Consider the following 15,169-nt stretch of genomic DNA (forward strand, 5'->3'; position numbering starts at 1 on the left):
AATGATATACTGCGAGACATATCACTAAAATGGTATCGCCTTACAAAATACATTCACTAGAAAATTTCTATTTTACTTAAATCCTTAACTTTTGCTGCAATTAGTTTAAGAGATAAGTTAAAATGTTATAAAATTTTGTTCTTCTACGCCACTATATTAGTATTATATTCTTTTCTTTTTATATATCTCATTTATGTGTTGATTAATCATTAATGCTTAGTACTTCGAAGTACTTTGTCATAACAATTAATTTTTTTTTTTTTTTTCATCGACTTTCTCCATAGGGGTTTATTTTCTTCGGACTTTCATCACAAATTGTGTTACATATTTCCAAATGCTTTTAGTAACATGGTTACATGGCTCACGCAAACTAAAGATTTTCTTACGGGGTATTTTTTGTGCTATTCGTCAATTTTTGAAAGTTTGATAGTATAATTTATAACTTTTCATTTTTTGTCTAATATATTTAGAACTTTGGAAGAAAAAAATGAAGTTGGACAGTTTTGACATTTTGAATTCGATGTGATAGAAAACTGACCAATCTTATTGGCGTTCACCATAGTTGACTACAATATTACACCATGCATAGGTTTATGCCAAATATATATTAATTTTAGATTTTATGTTATAAAATGATATCTTCAAACGAAAAAAAAAAACATATATATTGAATCATTGTAAGTTATAACAGAAAAATAAAAATATAAATTTATTCAATATTTAATTTCATAAGGAGGTCCACAAAGATTAAAAGAAAAAAGAAAAAGTTACTATATGTATATTAAAAAAAAAAAACTCGCGTCTCCCGAAAATCAAATACTAAATGATCCACGGGATCACAAGTTTCTCAGATGCGAGAATCTTTTATTGAATATAGCAACTTCTACTGTGAACCTGACAATAACTTGACAAATATCTACGAGAACCATCAAAGTACTGGTGAACTCTGTTCCGGTAAGCAATCAATGGATTATATGAAGTTCCTGTCGTCGCAATCTTGGTTCGTTTCATGATTAAAATCGGAATCTTCAACAAGATAATTTGACCAATCGGTTATGTTTTGCATAATATCGCATTCATCAACGCTTGGTGATGAGACATCAGACATAAGCAGATCTTGAATGTTGTCGCCTTCGTTGTTACCGAACTGCTCAATAAACTGCGAGAAATCGTATGCGGAATTGTTGAGTTCCGTGTTCATGCTGATATCATCGGGAATTATGTGTTCGGATGGCTGAGAGAATGGATCATACTCGTCCATCTGAAGTTGACTAGTATCGGAAAAGTCATCATTGAGACATGGAGGAGACAAGGATGTAGAGCTGATCAAGGTTCCTTCCATGGAGGCTGATAAAATATTTCCAATGGAAGCAGCCCTAGCTGCAACTTTGTTTAACACTTTTGATGTAGAATACCTCTTAAACAAGTGTTTCTTGGAGGTCAAGGAAGCACCGTGTCTCGGTGTCTCATCACTGCTGCTTGTCTCTTGTAGATTGTAGGAGTTTGAAGAAGGAGGAAGAGACTTTGGAGACATCGAACCTGATTGCGATTGTTCATCATCGTTGGGATCAGAAGTCTTGGGCGTGCCTGGATTAGGGTTAGAGGCAAGTGGCTTGTGGGTGACGGGATCGATTCCCTGATCGACCAGACGTTTTTTAAGATGCGTGTTCCAATAGTTCTTGATCTCGTTGTCCGTTCTTTTGGGTAAATGTCTTGCTATGACCGACCACCTATTAAGAAGAGTAAAAATTATATCCAAACTTTAATATATGTGCTAAATTACACTTATTTGTGTGGATTTTGACAAGCTAGAAGCATTTTTAATTACTTGTTGCCGCGAGAAGCGTGAAGCATGATGATAATCTGTTCCTCCTCGTAGCTAAACTCTCCTCTCTTGATATCAGGTTTCAAATAGTTAGCCCATCGCAGTCTACAACTCTTTCCACATCGTTTGAGTCCTAATTAACCACCATTGTCATGATTATAAAACCAACTGTTAGACAATATATACATCTACAAAACAAAAAAAATTCATAAAAAATGATTATCTACTAATTAATTAATAAGATTCTATAATTAGTTATATTGATTATAATCATTTTTATTGAATTTGATATTACTTGATTTTCATATTAATTAGGTTTCAAGTATTCGTTCATATGACGTATTGATATCAACTAATTGGAAATGCATAGGAAATGCAAAACACCAGCCTTCACCAAACCAAAAACTAAAAAAAATTAAGGTTCGTATATTAAAAAGTATATAAACATAGGAGTATAATTAAGTACAAATGTACCAGCTTTTTGGGGAATATCACGCCAGCCTCCTTCACCGTGCTCATGAATGTAAGAGATGAGTTTCTTGTCTTCTTCGGCGGTCCATGCTCCTTTCTTCAGCCCTTCTCCCACACAACATGGCTTTCTTGACATTTTTTTTCTTTCTTTTATGATATTGATTTTACATACAACCTAATTAAAGATGAAGAAACAAGAAAATAAGGAAAGAAACAAAAACAAAACCCCAGTAATGTCGTCGAATTTTAATCCAAAAGACTGATAGATCTGTTTATGAGAACTCTGATGCATCTGAATATGAAACTGACTGAGAAACTGTGGAAGAGCATTTTCATCTTCAAGATATATTTATAATAGATCATTTGAAGAAGGGGAGGATACATCAAAGTTATAAGACATTGCAAGCTACTTACTCCAATCATACATATATATGGACACGAGCATATACATATATATATAATCTCTACGGTACTCGTGTCAATAAAGTGGTAAAAGCACCGTGAATAAAGTTAAACAATAATAAAAAATATCAACTCATCAGCAATCAGGAGTGTGTTGAGTATTGAGTAGTGACCATTCCTTTTTCGGTGGTACTGGAACTTTTCAAATGACAGGAAAGAGAGACTTGAGGAATGTTTTCTGCGAATATTAATTAAAATCTCAAATACCGTGCTGACTAAAATAGAAATATCAAGAATAGCATTGTATATCATTCTAGATTTAATTTTGATCAACAAAATATTTTATTTAAGGAACTAACAATGTCATACGTTACTTATCAAGTAACAAAAAGGGTACATGCTTTGGGAAGAAAGAGAGTAGAAACAATAGGCTACATAACTCATCCTCCTCTTCTGCAACTTTCAAACAGATATATTGATATATAGATGTATATCAGAGATGCCAGAAACTTCTCAAGACTGCTTCAGGCATTTTATTCTGATTGTTATATCTAGGCATTTGATGTGACCAACTGTTTCATTTTAGGCAATATCAGAGATGCCAAAAACTTTCAAGACCAGCTGTTTCATCTTAGGCTTTTTTTTTTTTTTTTTTTTTTGTTGGGTCTGTGTCTGTTGAAAGTATAAGTTAAAAAACAAAACAAGAAATGTTCTTTCTGGAAACCAAATTCATATTATTTATCAAAAAGGAAAAAGGGTATATATGGAATTTTTTTTGAGGTAATATTTAGCGGATTATCTAATTTAATTTAACTTCATATACACGTTCAATTGGTATATCTCACAATTAAAGATATCAGTAGTCACTAGTCAGCATGTTTAATTAATGCAGTATTTATTAAATTTGTATAGCAATAAAGAATAGAAATTAAACATCACGCATCTCGCAAAAGTTAAGCGATAAGAATAAGACCGCCTAAACGTGTTTTTAACTATCTTTTTCATTATAGAAATTTTTTTTAATTAGTACTATTATTATTTTTTGTTATCATCATGATGTACATTTTTATTAGTGCAACCGCGTAGTCTTTTTCTATAGTTATTAATTACTATATGACATTTGTTATAAATTCAGATTAATCATCACGTGCTGTTTTTCAGCATCGCTCTTACACTATTTAATTAATTATTTAAAATTCAAATAAAGTCATTTTGCTTAACTATATATTTAATTATTAATTAAGGTTATAATAAAAATTAAAATAAAGTCGTTTTGTTTAAATATTAGTGTTCGTTTCTTTTCAGCTCACATGCATCTCACTTGCCCCTCTCTATCATTTCTCGCATTTGAAAAATCTATTAGTTACGCCTCTTCGGGATTTGCAGGGCTAACTCGAACATCACATTAACACCACAGATATAGCTAGCTACATTAAGTGGGTATATGCTTGATTAATAAGAAACCTGAGACGTAACTACAATGAATTGGTGATATATATATATATATACACATATATACACTACTAATACACACATATATTTGTTGGAAAAATCTATAATCAAGACACAAAATCAACAAAAGTTTCACTGTTATATAACCGGAGTAGATCCATGTCAGATTAGAGTATAATCTTGTATGTTAATCATCAAGTGAGTGTGGGTTAAGTACCATATAGGTTATTACTACGGAAAAAAAAATGACTCGGTTTTTTCTTAGCTAACGGCTGTTCTTGAGTGTCAAGAAACTACATACTTAGACATGGAACTTCTTGTTTAACAAACAAACAAAAGAAAAACTATTTGTATCATCATTGTATGGTACAGGACTACAGGTTAATGATGCATATTTCTGTTAAATCAAATCACTAAACAGAAAGATCACATACACGATTTATCTTACCACAGTCTCATCCTTCCTGTTAAGACTGATTAGACATACACCACGTTAACCAACCTTTGGCAAAAATAAGGGATATTTTGATATTATTTATATAGTTATTTTAGTTGAAAAGTTCTATGTTTTTTATGTTTCTTAAGGAAATAAAAGCATTTCTTTATCAACCCATTACCCAGTAGCAAATAGAAATTATATAAATGGTGATCATAATATGGTACTAGATTCAAAACACATTCTTTTCTTACTAGTGTGGTGGACATACCATACATATCATTTAATATTTGGTGGAGAGAGTTACCAACTATAGGATGAAAAAATTGTACATCTTGCTACACGTAGCATGCCACGAATGGAACAATGTAAATTATAACTCATGCAGATTAATTTTACTGGTGAAATGCAAGCTTATTAAATGGGTGCTTTTATTTTTGGGACTTGGACCATAGATAGCTAAAGGAAAGGTGGTTTGATTATTTTATTGAGGTGGGAACTGAAAAAACTAGGCGATTGAAAACTTGTGAAAAAGGCGATTAAAGACGCGACCCCATTCCTTCACCCTCCATCTTCGCTGATCTCGGCGTCGGCTCCTATCGGCCATCATAACTAAAAAGAAACCCAAAAAAACATCTCTTCGTGGTTCTCCATTTGGGACCGCTCTTTCCTCTGTTTCTGTTTTGAAGTCCCCTGTTCCTGTCTTGAAGTCCATATCGCTTGTATCTCCTCTCTCAACAAATGGGTCCCTCGGATCTCCTAGATCTGAACAGTTACCTGAACCCTCCAAGGTCTTGGCTAATTTAGGGGCTTCCGTTTCAACCGATCCATCCTCTCATGTGGCGGCGGAGTCAAAATCTGGAAATCCTAATTTCACTACTCCAACAACCGCAGTCCCTCGACATCCGGTATCAGCTGTCACCAGTGAGAAAGTCAATTCCGGGAACCCTCAAACTGCGATGAACACAATTGAGGCAAAACCGGCAATTACTATTTCCAATCTAGCCTCTCCGGTGAATCAGGTGCTGTCATCTGACTCCCCATGGAAAAATCTTGTTAACGGTAGCTCGATAAAGCTATCAAAGAAAGGTACTCCCTTCACTCTTGATTCGGGTGAAGCTTGTGTAACGATACCAAACTCGGTGATTGAAAGAAATAGAAAAGCCTGGGACAGCTTCGTCCTTGGTCAATTCTACGAGGAACCTCCATCTAGAGGTGCGGTACAGGCAATTGTGAACGGTATATGGAGTCCCCAACGTAAGGACATCTCGCTCTCTAAAATGGAGGGAAACTCTTTTATTTTTCGAGTACCCTGCCCAAATGCTCGACGCAGAATTCTTAGCCAGTGTCTCTGGCAAATAGATGGACAGTCGATGTTTGTAGCCAAGTGGTCTCCGGAGATCACACCCTCAAAACCGGAACTATCTATGGTCCTAGTGTGGCTTGAATTTGTGGGAGTCCCCTTGCAATTTTTCAATCGCGAAGGACTTGAACACATATCGGGTCTGGTTGGACACTCGGTCTGTTTTCACCCACACACCAAAAATCTGATCAACATGGAGGTAGCAAAGGTATACACGGTCATTGATCCGAGGAAACCGCTGCCAGAAGCTGTGAATGCCCGCTTTGAATCCGGAAAAGTAAAGCGTATTCAGGTCTCGAGTCCATGGCTTCCTTCCCTTTGTAGTCATTGTAAGAAAGTGGGACATACAATATCCCGTTGCTCCAAAGCGCCGCCCAAGTGTTCTACATTTGGCTCTGTGAAACACCCTACTGCAGAATGCCCAAGAGCAAAAAAGGAGAAGACACTAGGAAAACACCCTATAGCAAGCCAACTGCCCATCATAGGGTTACCACCAAACCTGAATTTGGGTGACCAATCGGGCTCCAAGCTCCCACCTGTTCAAAATGTAATCCACCCGGTTGTCCCGCTAAAACCAGTACCAGCGGAAACAGTCCCACCCGTGTGGTCAGTTGGGAAGAGTGCAAAGCTTGTGGCTTCTTCAAGGACAGAAAAGAATTCAAATTCACCTAAATCAGCTTCACCTCCTCGTGTTCTGGTTCTTGACGATGGTAAGCTGTGTATTGACTTGAGAGACAATCTATTTTCCCATCTATCACCCCAAGAAAATGCAACAGGCGATGATGAGTCAGAAACAAGTTCAGCCAATCTCTCGGAAGAAGATGCCAATCCGGAAGAAGAAGAAGATCGCTTCTTAAAGGTTGTCTCCAAGAGAATGCTGAGACAAAAGTGGCGTAAGGACCGGGTAAGAGGCCCCTTAAACCTCTAAACCCCATATCATTTTATGGATATTTTTTGTTGGAATGTAAGGGGGTTTAATGACCCTGTAAAGCGGCGAAGTATTAGGAAATTGTTGAAGCAAAATCAACCAGTTTTTGGTGGGATTATTGAGACCCATGTCTCCCTTAAAAGCGGATAATATAGCCTCTCGAACTTTTCCGGGATGGTCTTTTGTTAATAACTATGAGTTTTCAGATCTAGGAAAGATCTGGATCATTTGGCATCCCTCTGTTCAGGTAACTATTATCAGTAAATCCCTGCAGATGATCACATGTCGTGTCAAGCTGCCTTTTGTCCATCAACAGCTTGTTATCTATGTGGTCTACGCCTCCTCTACGAGTAATTTTGCAAGGAAAGATCTTTGGGCTGAGATTGTGGATTTAGCCGTAGACTCGACACTCACAAGTTTGCCCTGGACTGTTCTAGGCGATTTCAACCAAACGCTTCTGCCTCACGAACACTCTGACCAAGATGCAAATGTGATGACTTCGGGAATGCGCGACCTCACACAATGCCTCACTTCAGCCTCTCTAACTGATCTTCCCTATTGTGGCAACACCTTCACTTGGACAAACAAACACACATCTGGTCACGTTGCAAAGAAACTTGACAGAATTGTTGTAAACGCGGAATGGATCTCAGCTTTCCCCTCTTCCCTAGCAGTTTTTGGAGAACCTGCCTTCTCGGATCACAGTCCCTGTTGTCTGTTCCTGGATAATCAAGTGCCAAAGAGGAAGAAACCTTTTAAATTTCTGGTGATGTTGAACAACCACCCAGATTTTGCTCCCCTTGTAAAGCTCTGGTGGGACGGCCTCAACTTTGATGGAACCAAGATGTTCAAAATAGCAAAGAAACTAAAAGCCCCGAAAGGAGTGATTCGTGAGTTCAACAAAGGAAACTACTCAGGTATTGAAAAGCGAGTACAACTGGCCTATGATGAACTCCTTCGATGTCAGCAGGATTTCCTTAAAGCACCCACTCCGCAGCTAGATATGCAGGAGAAACTAGCGCATCAGGAATGCTGTTTCTTAGCTAGAGCTGAGGAATCCTATCTAAGACAAAAGTCTCGTATTTGCTGGCTTGAAGAGGGGGATAAGAACTCAAGATTTTTCCACCAGTCCATTATTACCAGGCAAGGATTTAACGAGATCATCTTCCTTCTTGATAACAATGACCAGGTGGTGGACTCTAGCCAAGGTATCCAAAACCTTGTGCTAGAATTCTATCAAAATCTACTTGGAGAGCAGCTCCAACTCACCACAGCATCGGTTCCAGAATTAGCTGAGCTACTTCCTCAACGATGCTCTGAGGCAGCTTCTCGGACTCTGAACTCACCAGTAATGCCGGAGGAGATAAGAAATGTTGTATTCTCGTTGTCACAAAACAAAGCCCCGGGTCCCGATGACTATTGCGTTGAATTTTTCACAGCCCACTGGGAAACTGTCGGCCAATCAGTAATAGATGCAGTCCTGGAATTTTTCCATTCTGGTAAGCTCCTCACCTAGTGGAATGCCACCATTCTGACTTTGATCCCAAAGATCCCAAATGCACAGCGAGTGACCCAATTTAGACCCATATCCTGCTGCAACACCTTATATAAAGTCGTCTCCAAGCTACTTGCTAATAAGCGTAAGAAGGTACTCCCTGATTTGATCTCCAACTCTCAATCTGCGTTCATACCGGGTAGACTTTTGGTGGAGAATGTGTTGCTTGCAACTGAGTTAGTGCAAGGATTTAACCAGAAGAATATCTCCTCCAGAGGAATGCTTAAAGTGGACTTGACGAAGGCTTTTGACTCGGTTCACTGGGGATATATACTAAACACCCTCAAGGCTTTGGATTTCCCTGCTCATTTCATTAAGCTTATCGACCAATGCATCTCCACAACCAGTTTCTCTGCATGTGTAAACGGAGAATTATGCGGATATTTCCGTGGAGCAAAGGGCCTCCGCCAAGGGGACCCCCTCTCGACCTATCTGTTTGTCTTGGCAATGGAAGGACTATCACAGCTCCTATCTAAGCAGTACAACTCAAAACTGATTGGCGCTCACCCTCTTGCTATGGACCCGCAAATCACTCACCTAGCCTTTGCGGACGACATAATGGTGTTCTTTGATGCAAAAGTGGGCTCCATAACTTAGCGGTTTTCAAAGAATTTTCAAGAATATCTGGCCTCACAATGAATTTGAGCAAAACGGACCTCTTCATAGCAGGGGTGAACCAAGTTGAAACCTCACAGATGGCATCTCTTGGCTTCAACACTGGTTCACTCCCAATTCGATACCTCGGGTTTCCCCTCATGCACAGGAAGCTAAGGCTAGCTGAGTATCGACCCCTTATCGAGAGCTTAACAAAGCGGCTATCCTCTTAGACATCTCGGACACTATCTTACGCAGGTCGTCAACAACTCATTTCTTCGGTAATCTATGGCACCATAAACTTCTGGATGGCGGCATTTGTTTTGCCAAAGGGATGCATTAAGGAAATCGAAAGCCTATGTATTAACTTCCTCTGGAATGGCAATGGGGGTCGGAAAGGTTCAGTAAAAGTGGCATGGAGACACTTATGTCTCCCAAAAAACGAAGGAGGATTGGGATTCAGATGCCTATCTGAGTGGAACAGAACATTGATCCTTAAACTAATATGGAGACTTTTTGGTACCAGTGACTCACTGTGGGCCTTGTGGATGCGGAACAACAAAATCAAGGATCGTTGCTTTTGGAGCTTGGATGTTAAAAAGCAATCGTCTGCCACCCTAATATCCATGCTCAGATTGCGTCACATTGCTGGAAATTTCCTCTATGCCCATCTGAGTAATGGTCAACAATGCAGTTTCTGGTTTGATAGATGGACACCTTTTGGCCCCCTAATAGAGTTCATGGGACACACCGGTCCAGCTCAAACAGGCATCCCATTGCAGGGAAAAGTAGCTCAAGCTTGTACACTCGGGGGTTGGTCTCTCCGACCAGCAAGATCCTCACAAGCGGAGGCCCTCCACGCCCATCTTACATCCGTTAACCCCCCCCTCCTTATCAGTGACACCAGATTCCTATTCATGGCGGATAGGTTCAGAAGATCTTGAAATTTTCTCCTCTGCTAAAACCTGGGATGCCATCAGACCGCGAGCAACTCCTCCACACTGGACCAACCAAGTTTGGTTCAAGGGTGCAATTCCTCGCCATGCTTTCCTGTTTTGGCTCATGCATCTCAACAGACTTCCACTGAGAGAAAGACTGGTAAGTTGGGGTATGCAAATTGATCCTTGCTGTTGTATATGCGGTTTGGAACAGGAAACGCGTGAGCATCTGTTCCTACGGTGCCGCTATGCTGAGACCCTTTGGTCGGAAGTCACAAGACGTCTTGGATACAGGCCTTTCACGTTTCACACATGGGAAGCTCTCTCTGAATGGTTGGATATGAAAGACGGGGTTACACTCCTCCCTCTTTGCAGAATCACTACACAAGCTACCCTCTATGCAATTTGGCATGAGCAGAGTACCACAACAATGCTACTACGGATGCTATTACCACCTTTAAGACCCTGGACCGTCAAATCCGGGATGCCATTATGGCAAAGCAGAGCAAAAGGAACTTCAAAAACCTCTTACTAGTATGGTTGAAATATAACTAAGGCTTGGGTGTATATCTTTTTTTCGGTGTCTCCTTCCTTGTTTTTATTTTTTTGAGCAAAGAACGAACCATGTAATACGGCATTACAACTTCAACAAACTTTGGGTTTAACGAAATTCACATAATTTCAACAAAAAAAAAAAAAGTGGTTTGATTGGAATCACCCACTCACACAATCGTTTTCCTCTTGTTTTTCTGTTGGACATACACAATCGTTTCCCTTTTTATCATCATATTAATTTTTCTTTTTTTTTTGAATTTCTATTTTTCAACTTTTGCAACTTCCAGTAATCAATCATTCTTAAATATTAACATTCGTATTTGGAAAAAAAAATTACGATACTTTATTTTGAATTAAAAGTTTCGTTTGAGTATATATATAAGTATATATAACTGTTTGTATGAAAAATATTTAATTTATTCCTATTTAAAAATTAATATTAGATAATCTAGAATAAATATGATATAATTAATAAAATTACATAAGTTATATCAAGACGACATATTCTATTATCAAAATGAAGGGAATATTTCTTATCGCAAATTATAACAATGTCTTTGACAAAAGAAGAAATAGTAATTAAGTTTGTTGCTTAATATTAGGTTGTCATTTTCGTCATCAACTGCAACTTGAAAATACTGTGGCATGATTGGGACAAATAAAACGTGAACAAAATGGACAGATGAGGGGCCGCCCAATTTGCCTTAGCATATGTTAGTTTAGAATACGAGAGCCACACAGACAAATTATCATGCATGCATAGATAGTCTCAGAGTCGTGCCCAGAGATTTAGAGGCCGTAGGCAAAAACAAAAAAAAATTGTTTCATCTTTAAAATAATTTATAAAAATATAACATTTTTAATACTTCATAAACCAAAGGTATAAATTAAAATAATCTTTCATAGTATTGTGTTACTATCAACAACAAAAAATAGTTTGGTGATTATACGAATTTTAAATAAACTGTGGTATAAAAATGTGATATCTAATTAATATAAGAAAATATTAATATGGAGAGATCCTAACTTGTCGTTGTAATTATAGATTCTATATATTGTAGTATTGCTCTATATTCACTATATTCCCTTATCACTAGTATAAATTTCCATAACCTTACTTTGATACATGCATGAACAAAAACTATTAACAAAAATATGGCTTCTTAAACTTTCTACAAAATTAAAGGCCGTAGGCGAGTGTTTCTTTTTTGACCATGTAGGCACGGCTCTGCATAGTCTCATAAGATCTTTTTCGTAAGACTTGCATTGTATCATTTTGCATGGCTTTAATTGCTGCATGAATCGGAATTAGTTAAAAAGAAAACTATAGAAAACCATTAATTGGTCTCTGCCCAAACAAGAGATGAATTTTAGTAGATGACGTTAGAGGAAACGTCTTCTTTTATTTGGAGCTAGGTACCAAGAGTTCATTGACGTTAGGATTATATTCAGATAAATACATAAGATTGCAAAAAAAAAAAAAAAAAAAAAAATCTGGAATAACAAAAGACTGATAGGATGAAGGGATGAATGATAGTGGACATGTTGACAAAGAAATATTTAAGGATGTGATAGTGGACCTTAGAATAATAGACGCCTAGAACAAAAGCAGTAGCAATTTTTTGTGGAGAAACAGAAAAAACGTATATAGGAAATTAGAAAGATAAAGTGAAAGAGGAGCCAACGGAGAGCGACAACAATGACATGTTCATTGACACTCTCATAAGAGAAGTTTATGTCATTAATTATGTGGTTCTCTAACTCTCGTATATTGCTAATTTCAAATAAATTATATGTTTTAAGTCAACATTATCTTCTAGTACCTTATCGACTTATGGTATAGTAGTTAAGAAAAATCCAATTCCACTTCCACATTTCGAAGGACTATGATCTCTTCAGTTTATTGATGATGTTTTTTTTTTTGGAAACCATTTATAAATTAGAAACGCTCAACCTCCAAACTAGGGAGGAGGCATTACAAGACAGTAGGCTAGCATCTGCCTCTGAGTTCTCCGAACGAGGTACATAACAATAGAAAATAGACATAAATTTAAGGGAGAGAAATTGAATATTATCCAAAATCCCATCGAGTTCAGTAGTTTGGCCACCGGAATTGATAAGACCAATTAGGTCCTGACAATCCGAGTTGCAAACCAACCTTACAACACCCATAGCTAAAGCCGCCATGATAACTGTTTTTAGAGCTAAAGCCTCTGCTACGAGGGAAGAGGACACAAAGGGTTGAGAAGTACTTCCTTGTTGAATCAATCCAGAAGTGAAATTATTGATGGTCCAGCCCAACCCACAAACCTTTGTCGTAGCATTCCACGCTGCATCAGAGAAGCAGACGCAAGCCTCCGGGTGGATAGAGACAGCTTCGACCAGCTTCCGCTTTGTTTGCTTCTTCGGTTGGATCAGTGCAGCCTGTTGCCAGCTCCTAGCTTCCAGAATCGCTTTTTGGACCACCTTAATTTCCGACCAGATTTTGTTTTCAAAAATCAATAAGTTACGCGATTTCCATAGGTACCACATGATCCAGGGGTACAGCGGGGCAATACTCAATCCCACTGGTGGGAGGGTGAGCGATTGCCCTACTGACACCAACAATTCCTTAACAGTACTCAGGTTATCCAATCTAGGCAGAGAAACCAAAGGAGCTAGTTGCCAAACCCTCTTCGCAAACAGGCAGGAGCCTAGGACATGCAGAGCTTCTTTGTTCCCACCACATCTCTTACAGCTTCCAGCATCACCTATTCCTCTACTTACCAACAGCATGCCCACTGGGATGACATTACGTACAACTTTCCATAAAAACATCCTAAGCTTTGGAGAAGTGGTAACCTTCCACACATTCTTGCTCCAGTTGAAACTACCTGAAGCTCCCGGAACAACTGAACACTTGCACAAGTTATAACCAGATTTCGTAGTATAGTTCCTTGATCTCTCCGGAAGCCACCGAAGCTTATCCGGTTTTGGGGAATCACTCAATATCAGACTGAGTATCTCCTCCTCATGATGAGGTATCACTTGACGAATAACCTCCACATTCCACTTGGTAGAATTTGGGTACAAGAGCTCCTTTACTTTCCAATGCGCTTTCTCCTTTGTAGGTGGTCCCATTGGGATCAAAGTTTGTGACTTGCGACCTAGACAACCACGGAGCACTCCAAACTTTGATGTCTTCACCATTCCCGACAATCCAGCCAAGTCCTTTCCTGAGGATATCCCTAGTCTCCAAAATGCCCCTCCACCCATGGGAGGCGTTGGATGGTGCTTTCGCTTCCATAAAGGAGGACTGATGACAATATTTGCCCAATAAAACTTGAGCTAGCAAGCATTCCGGTTGGAACAACAACTTCCATCCTATCTTGGCGATTAGGGCATCATTAAAATTTAAAATGTCCCTAAACCCCAATCCCCCTTCCTCTTTTGCACCGGTAAGCGTATCCCATCCCACCCAGCAAATTTTCTTCTGCCCTGGTTTATCATCCCACCAAAATCTAGTCAGAACCGATTGAAGTCTTTTACATAAAGACAATGGGAGCTTGAAACAAGACATGGCGTAGGACGGCATAGATGAAAGAACCATCTTCAGCAGGATCAACTTCCCTGCACTAGTGAGAAACCAGTTGGATAAGGACATAACTCTTTGTCTTACTTTATCCACTAGTGCCGTGAAAATATCTTTCTTCCTTTTCCCAAAATGCTCAGGGAGCCCGAGATATTTCCCTACACCTCCTTCATTGGTGATCCCCAAAGCTTGCTTCACTCTCACTTTCACTTCCAGGGGTGTTTTAGAAGAGAATGTAATCCCAAATTTCTCCACATTTATACACTGTTCAGAAGCTTCCTCATAACGCTTTAAAATAAGCATGAGAGTAGCGCAACTGCTTGGGCTTGTTTTACTGAAAAACATTGTATCATCGGCAAAGAGAAGGTGATTAATCAAATGGTTCTTCCTTGCTACTCTTACACCCGGGAGAGAGCCTGTTCTTTGTGCATTTTGACACAACCCTGACAACACCTCAATACAGAGTATAAACAGGTAAGGAGAGAGGGGATCTCCTTGCCTCAAGCCACGGAAGGGTATAACCTTACCCAAAGGAGCCTCATTGACCAGAAAGGCATAACTTACCGACGAAACATATTCCAAACCCCATTTAATCCACGTATCATGGAAACCTAAATGCTCTAACACGGCATGTTATGATATGCTTTCTCTAAGTTTTTTCCAACATCAAATATCCCATATAGCATTCTGATTTGAAAAAAGACAATGAAGAAAGGTAGTAGCTAGTGCTGGGTAAAATTAACTTTAAGTAAGTTGACTCCTTATATCATCAAAGTGTTTATTTCTTATGAATACTTTATGTTAAATATTTACTTGTGATTATCGTTTAGTTTATAAAGATTTCCTATTTTGGTTAGAATTATTGTTTAAAAAAAAAAAGGTTTTAAGCTTTTCTTTCTTCAGTGTTAAAACTGTATACATGTTTCGAGAATTGTTTAGTTATTAATTACATATATATAATTGTTATCGTACGACTGAACAGACTCATCAATGAAATTTTGAATGCACATCATCATCAAAATCTTCACAGTTCTCCAGTTTTTCTTAAGTTTCAAAATGATCGCTACATCAAAATCATA

At 38.3% G+C, this 15,169-nt stretch overlaps 4 protein-coding genes across 4 annotated transcripts; 2 read left to right on the forward strand and 2 right to left on the reverse strand.

Annotated features, from left to right (window-relative positions):
• Positions 1-694: 694 nt before the first annotated feature.
• On the reverse strand, positions 695-2,723 carry LOC104708326 (transcription factor MYB29-like). The gene is made up of 3 exons (XM_010424875.2): positions 2,300-2,723; positions 1,829-1,958; positions 695-1,730 (listed from the first exon to the last, which is right to left on the reverse strand). The coding sequence occupies exons 1-3, from the start codon at positions 2,430-2,432 to the stop codon at positions 971-973; spliced, it is 1,023 nt and encodes a 340-aa protein (XP_010423177.1). The 5' UTR covers positions 2,433-2,723; the 3' UTR covers positions 695-970.
• A 2,180-nt stretch (positions 2,724-4,903) lies between these two features.
• Positions 4,904-9,029, forward strand: LOC147940507 (uncharacterized). Its single transcript, XM_087461325.1, has 4 exons — positions 4,904-4,954; positions 5,276-6,853; positions 7,125-8,376; positions 8,491-9,029. The coding sequence occupies exons 1-4, from the start codon at positions 4,904-4,906 to the stop codon at positions 9,027-9,029; spliced, it is 3,420 nt and encodes a 1,139-aa protein (XP_087317451.1).
• A 305-nt stretch (positions 9,030-9,334) lies between these two features.
• Positions 9,335-10,499, forward strand: LOC147940508 (uncharacterized). Its single transcript, XM_087461326.1, has 3 exons — positions 9,335-9,839; positions 9,955-10,124; positions 10,179-10,499. The coding sequence occupies exons 1-3, from the start codon at positions 9,335-9,337 to the stop codon at positions 10,497-10,499; spliced, it is 996 nt and encodes a 331-aa protein (XP_087317452.1).
• Positions 10,500-12,451: 1,952 nt separating this feature from the next.
• LOC104709889 (uncharacterized) lies at positions 12,452-14,435 on the reverse strand. Its single transcript, XM_010426431.2, has 2 exons — positions 13,930-14,435; positions 12,452-13,814 (listed from the first exon to the last, which is right to left on the reverse strand). Exons 1-2 carry the CDS (start codon positions 14,433-14,435, stop codon positions 12,452-12,454), a joined length of 1,869 nt encoding a protein of 622 aa, XP_010424733.2.
• Between the last annotated feature and the right edge of the window lie 734 nt (positions 14,436-15,169).

The sequence above is a fragment of the Camelina sativa genome, chromosome 8 (assembly GCF_030686135.1).
Source record: "Camelina sativa cultivar CO46 ecotype springtype chromosome 8, ASM3068613v1".
NCBI classification, from domain to species: Eukaryota; Viridiplantae; Streptophyta; class Magnoliopsida; order Brassicales; family Brassicaceae; genus Camelina; species Camelina sativa.

Bases quoted from the DNA above. Each gene is read 5' to 3' on its own strand.
- LOC147940508 (XM_087461326.1), top strand. From the start codon at position 9,335: ATGGCGGCATTTGTTTTGCCAAAGGGATGCATTAAGGAAATCGAAAGC. The intron at 9,840-9,954 runs GTTGGTCTCTCC...CATGGCGGATAG, and splicing joins TCAAGCTTGTACACTCGGGG to GTTCAGAAGATCTTGAAATT. The intron at 10,125-10,178 runs GTAAGTTGGGGT...GGTTTGGAACAG, and splicing joins TTCCACTGAGAGAAAGACTG to GAAACGCGTGAGCATCTGTT.
- LOC104709889 (XM_010426431.2), bottom strand. From the start codon at position 14,435: ATGTTTTTCAGTAAAACAAGCCCAAGCAGTTGCGCTACTCTCATGCTT. The intron at 13,815-13,929 runs GTTTAGGGACAT...TATTGTCATCAG, and splicing joins AAAGAGGAAGGGGGATTGGG to TCCTCCTTTATGGAAGCGAA.
- LOC104708326 (XM_010424875.2), bottom strand. From the start codon at position 2,432: ATGTCAAGAAAGCCATGTTGTGTGGGAGAAGGGCTGAAGAAAGGAGCA. The intron at 1,959-2,299 runs GTACATTTGTAC...GTGGTTAATTAG, and splicing joins TGATATTCCCCAAAAAGCTG to GACTCAAACGATGTGGAAAG. The intron at 1,731-1,828 runs GTAATTAAAAAT...TCTTCTTAATAG, and splicing joins CACGCTTCTCGCGGCAACAA to GTGGTCGGTCATAGCAAGAC.
- LOC147940507 (XM_087461325.1), top strand. From the start codon at position 4,904: ATGAAAAAATTGTACATCTTGCTACACGTAGCATGCCACGAATGGAAC. The intron at 6,854-7,124 runs GTAAGAGGCCCC...CCCTCTGTTCAG, and splicing joins AAAAGTGGCGTAAGGACCGG to GTAACTATTATCAGTAAATC. The intron at 8,377-8,490 runs GTAAGCTCCTCA...CCTTATATAAAG, and splicing joins CCTGGAATTTTTCCATTCTG to TCGTCTCCAAGCTACTTGCT.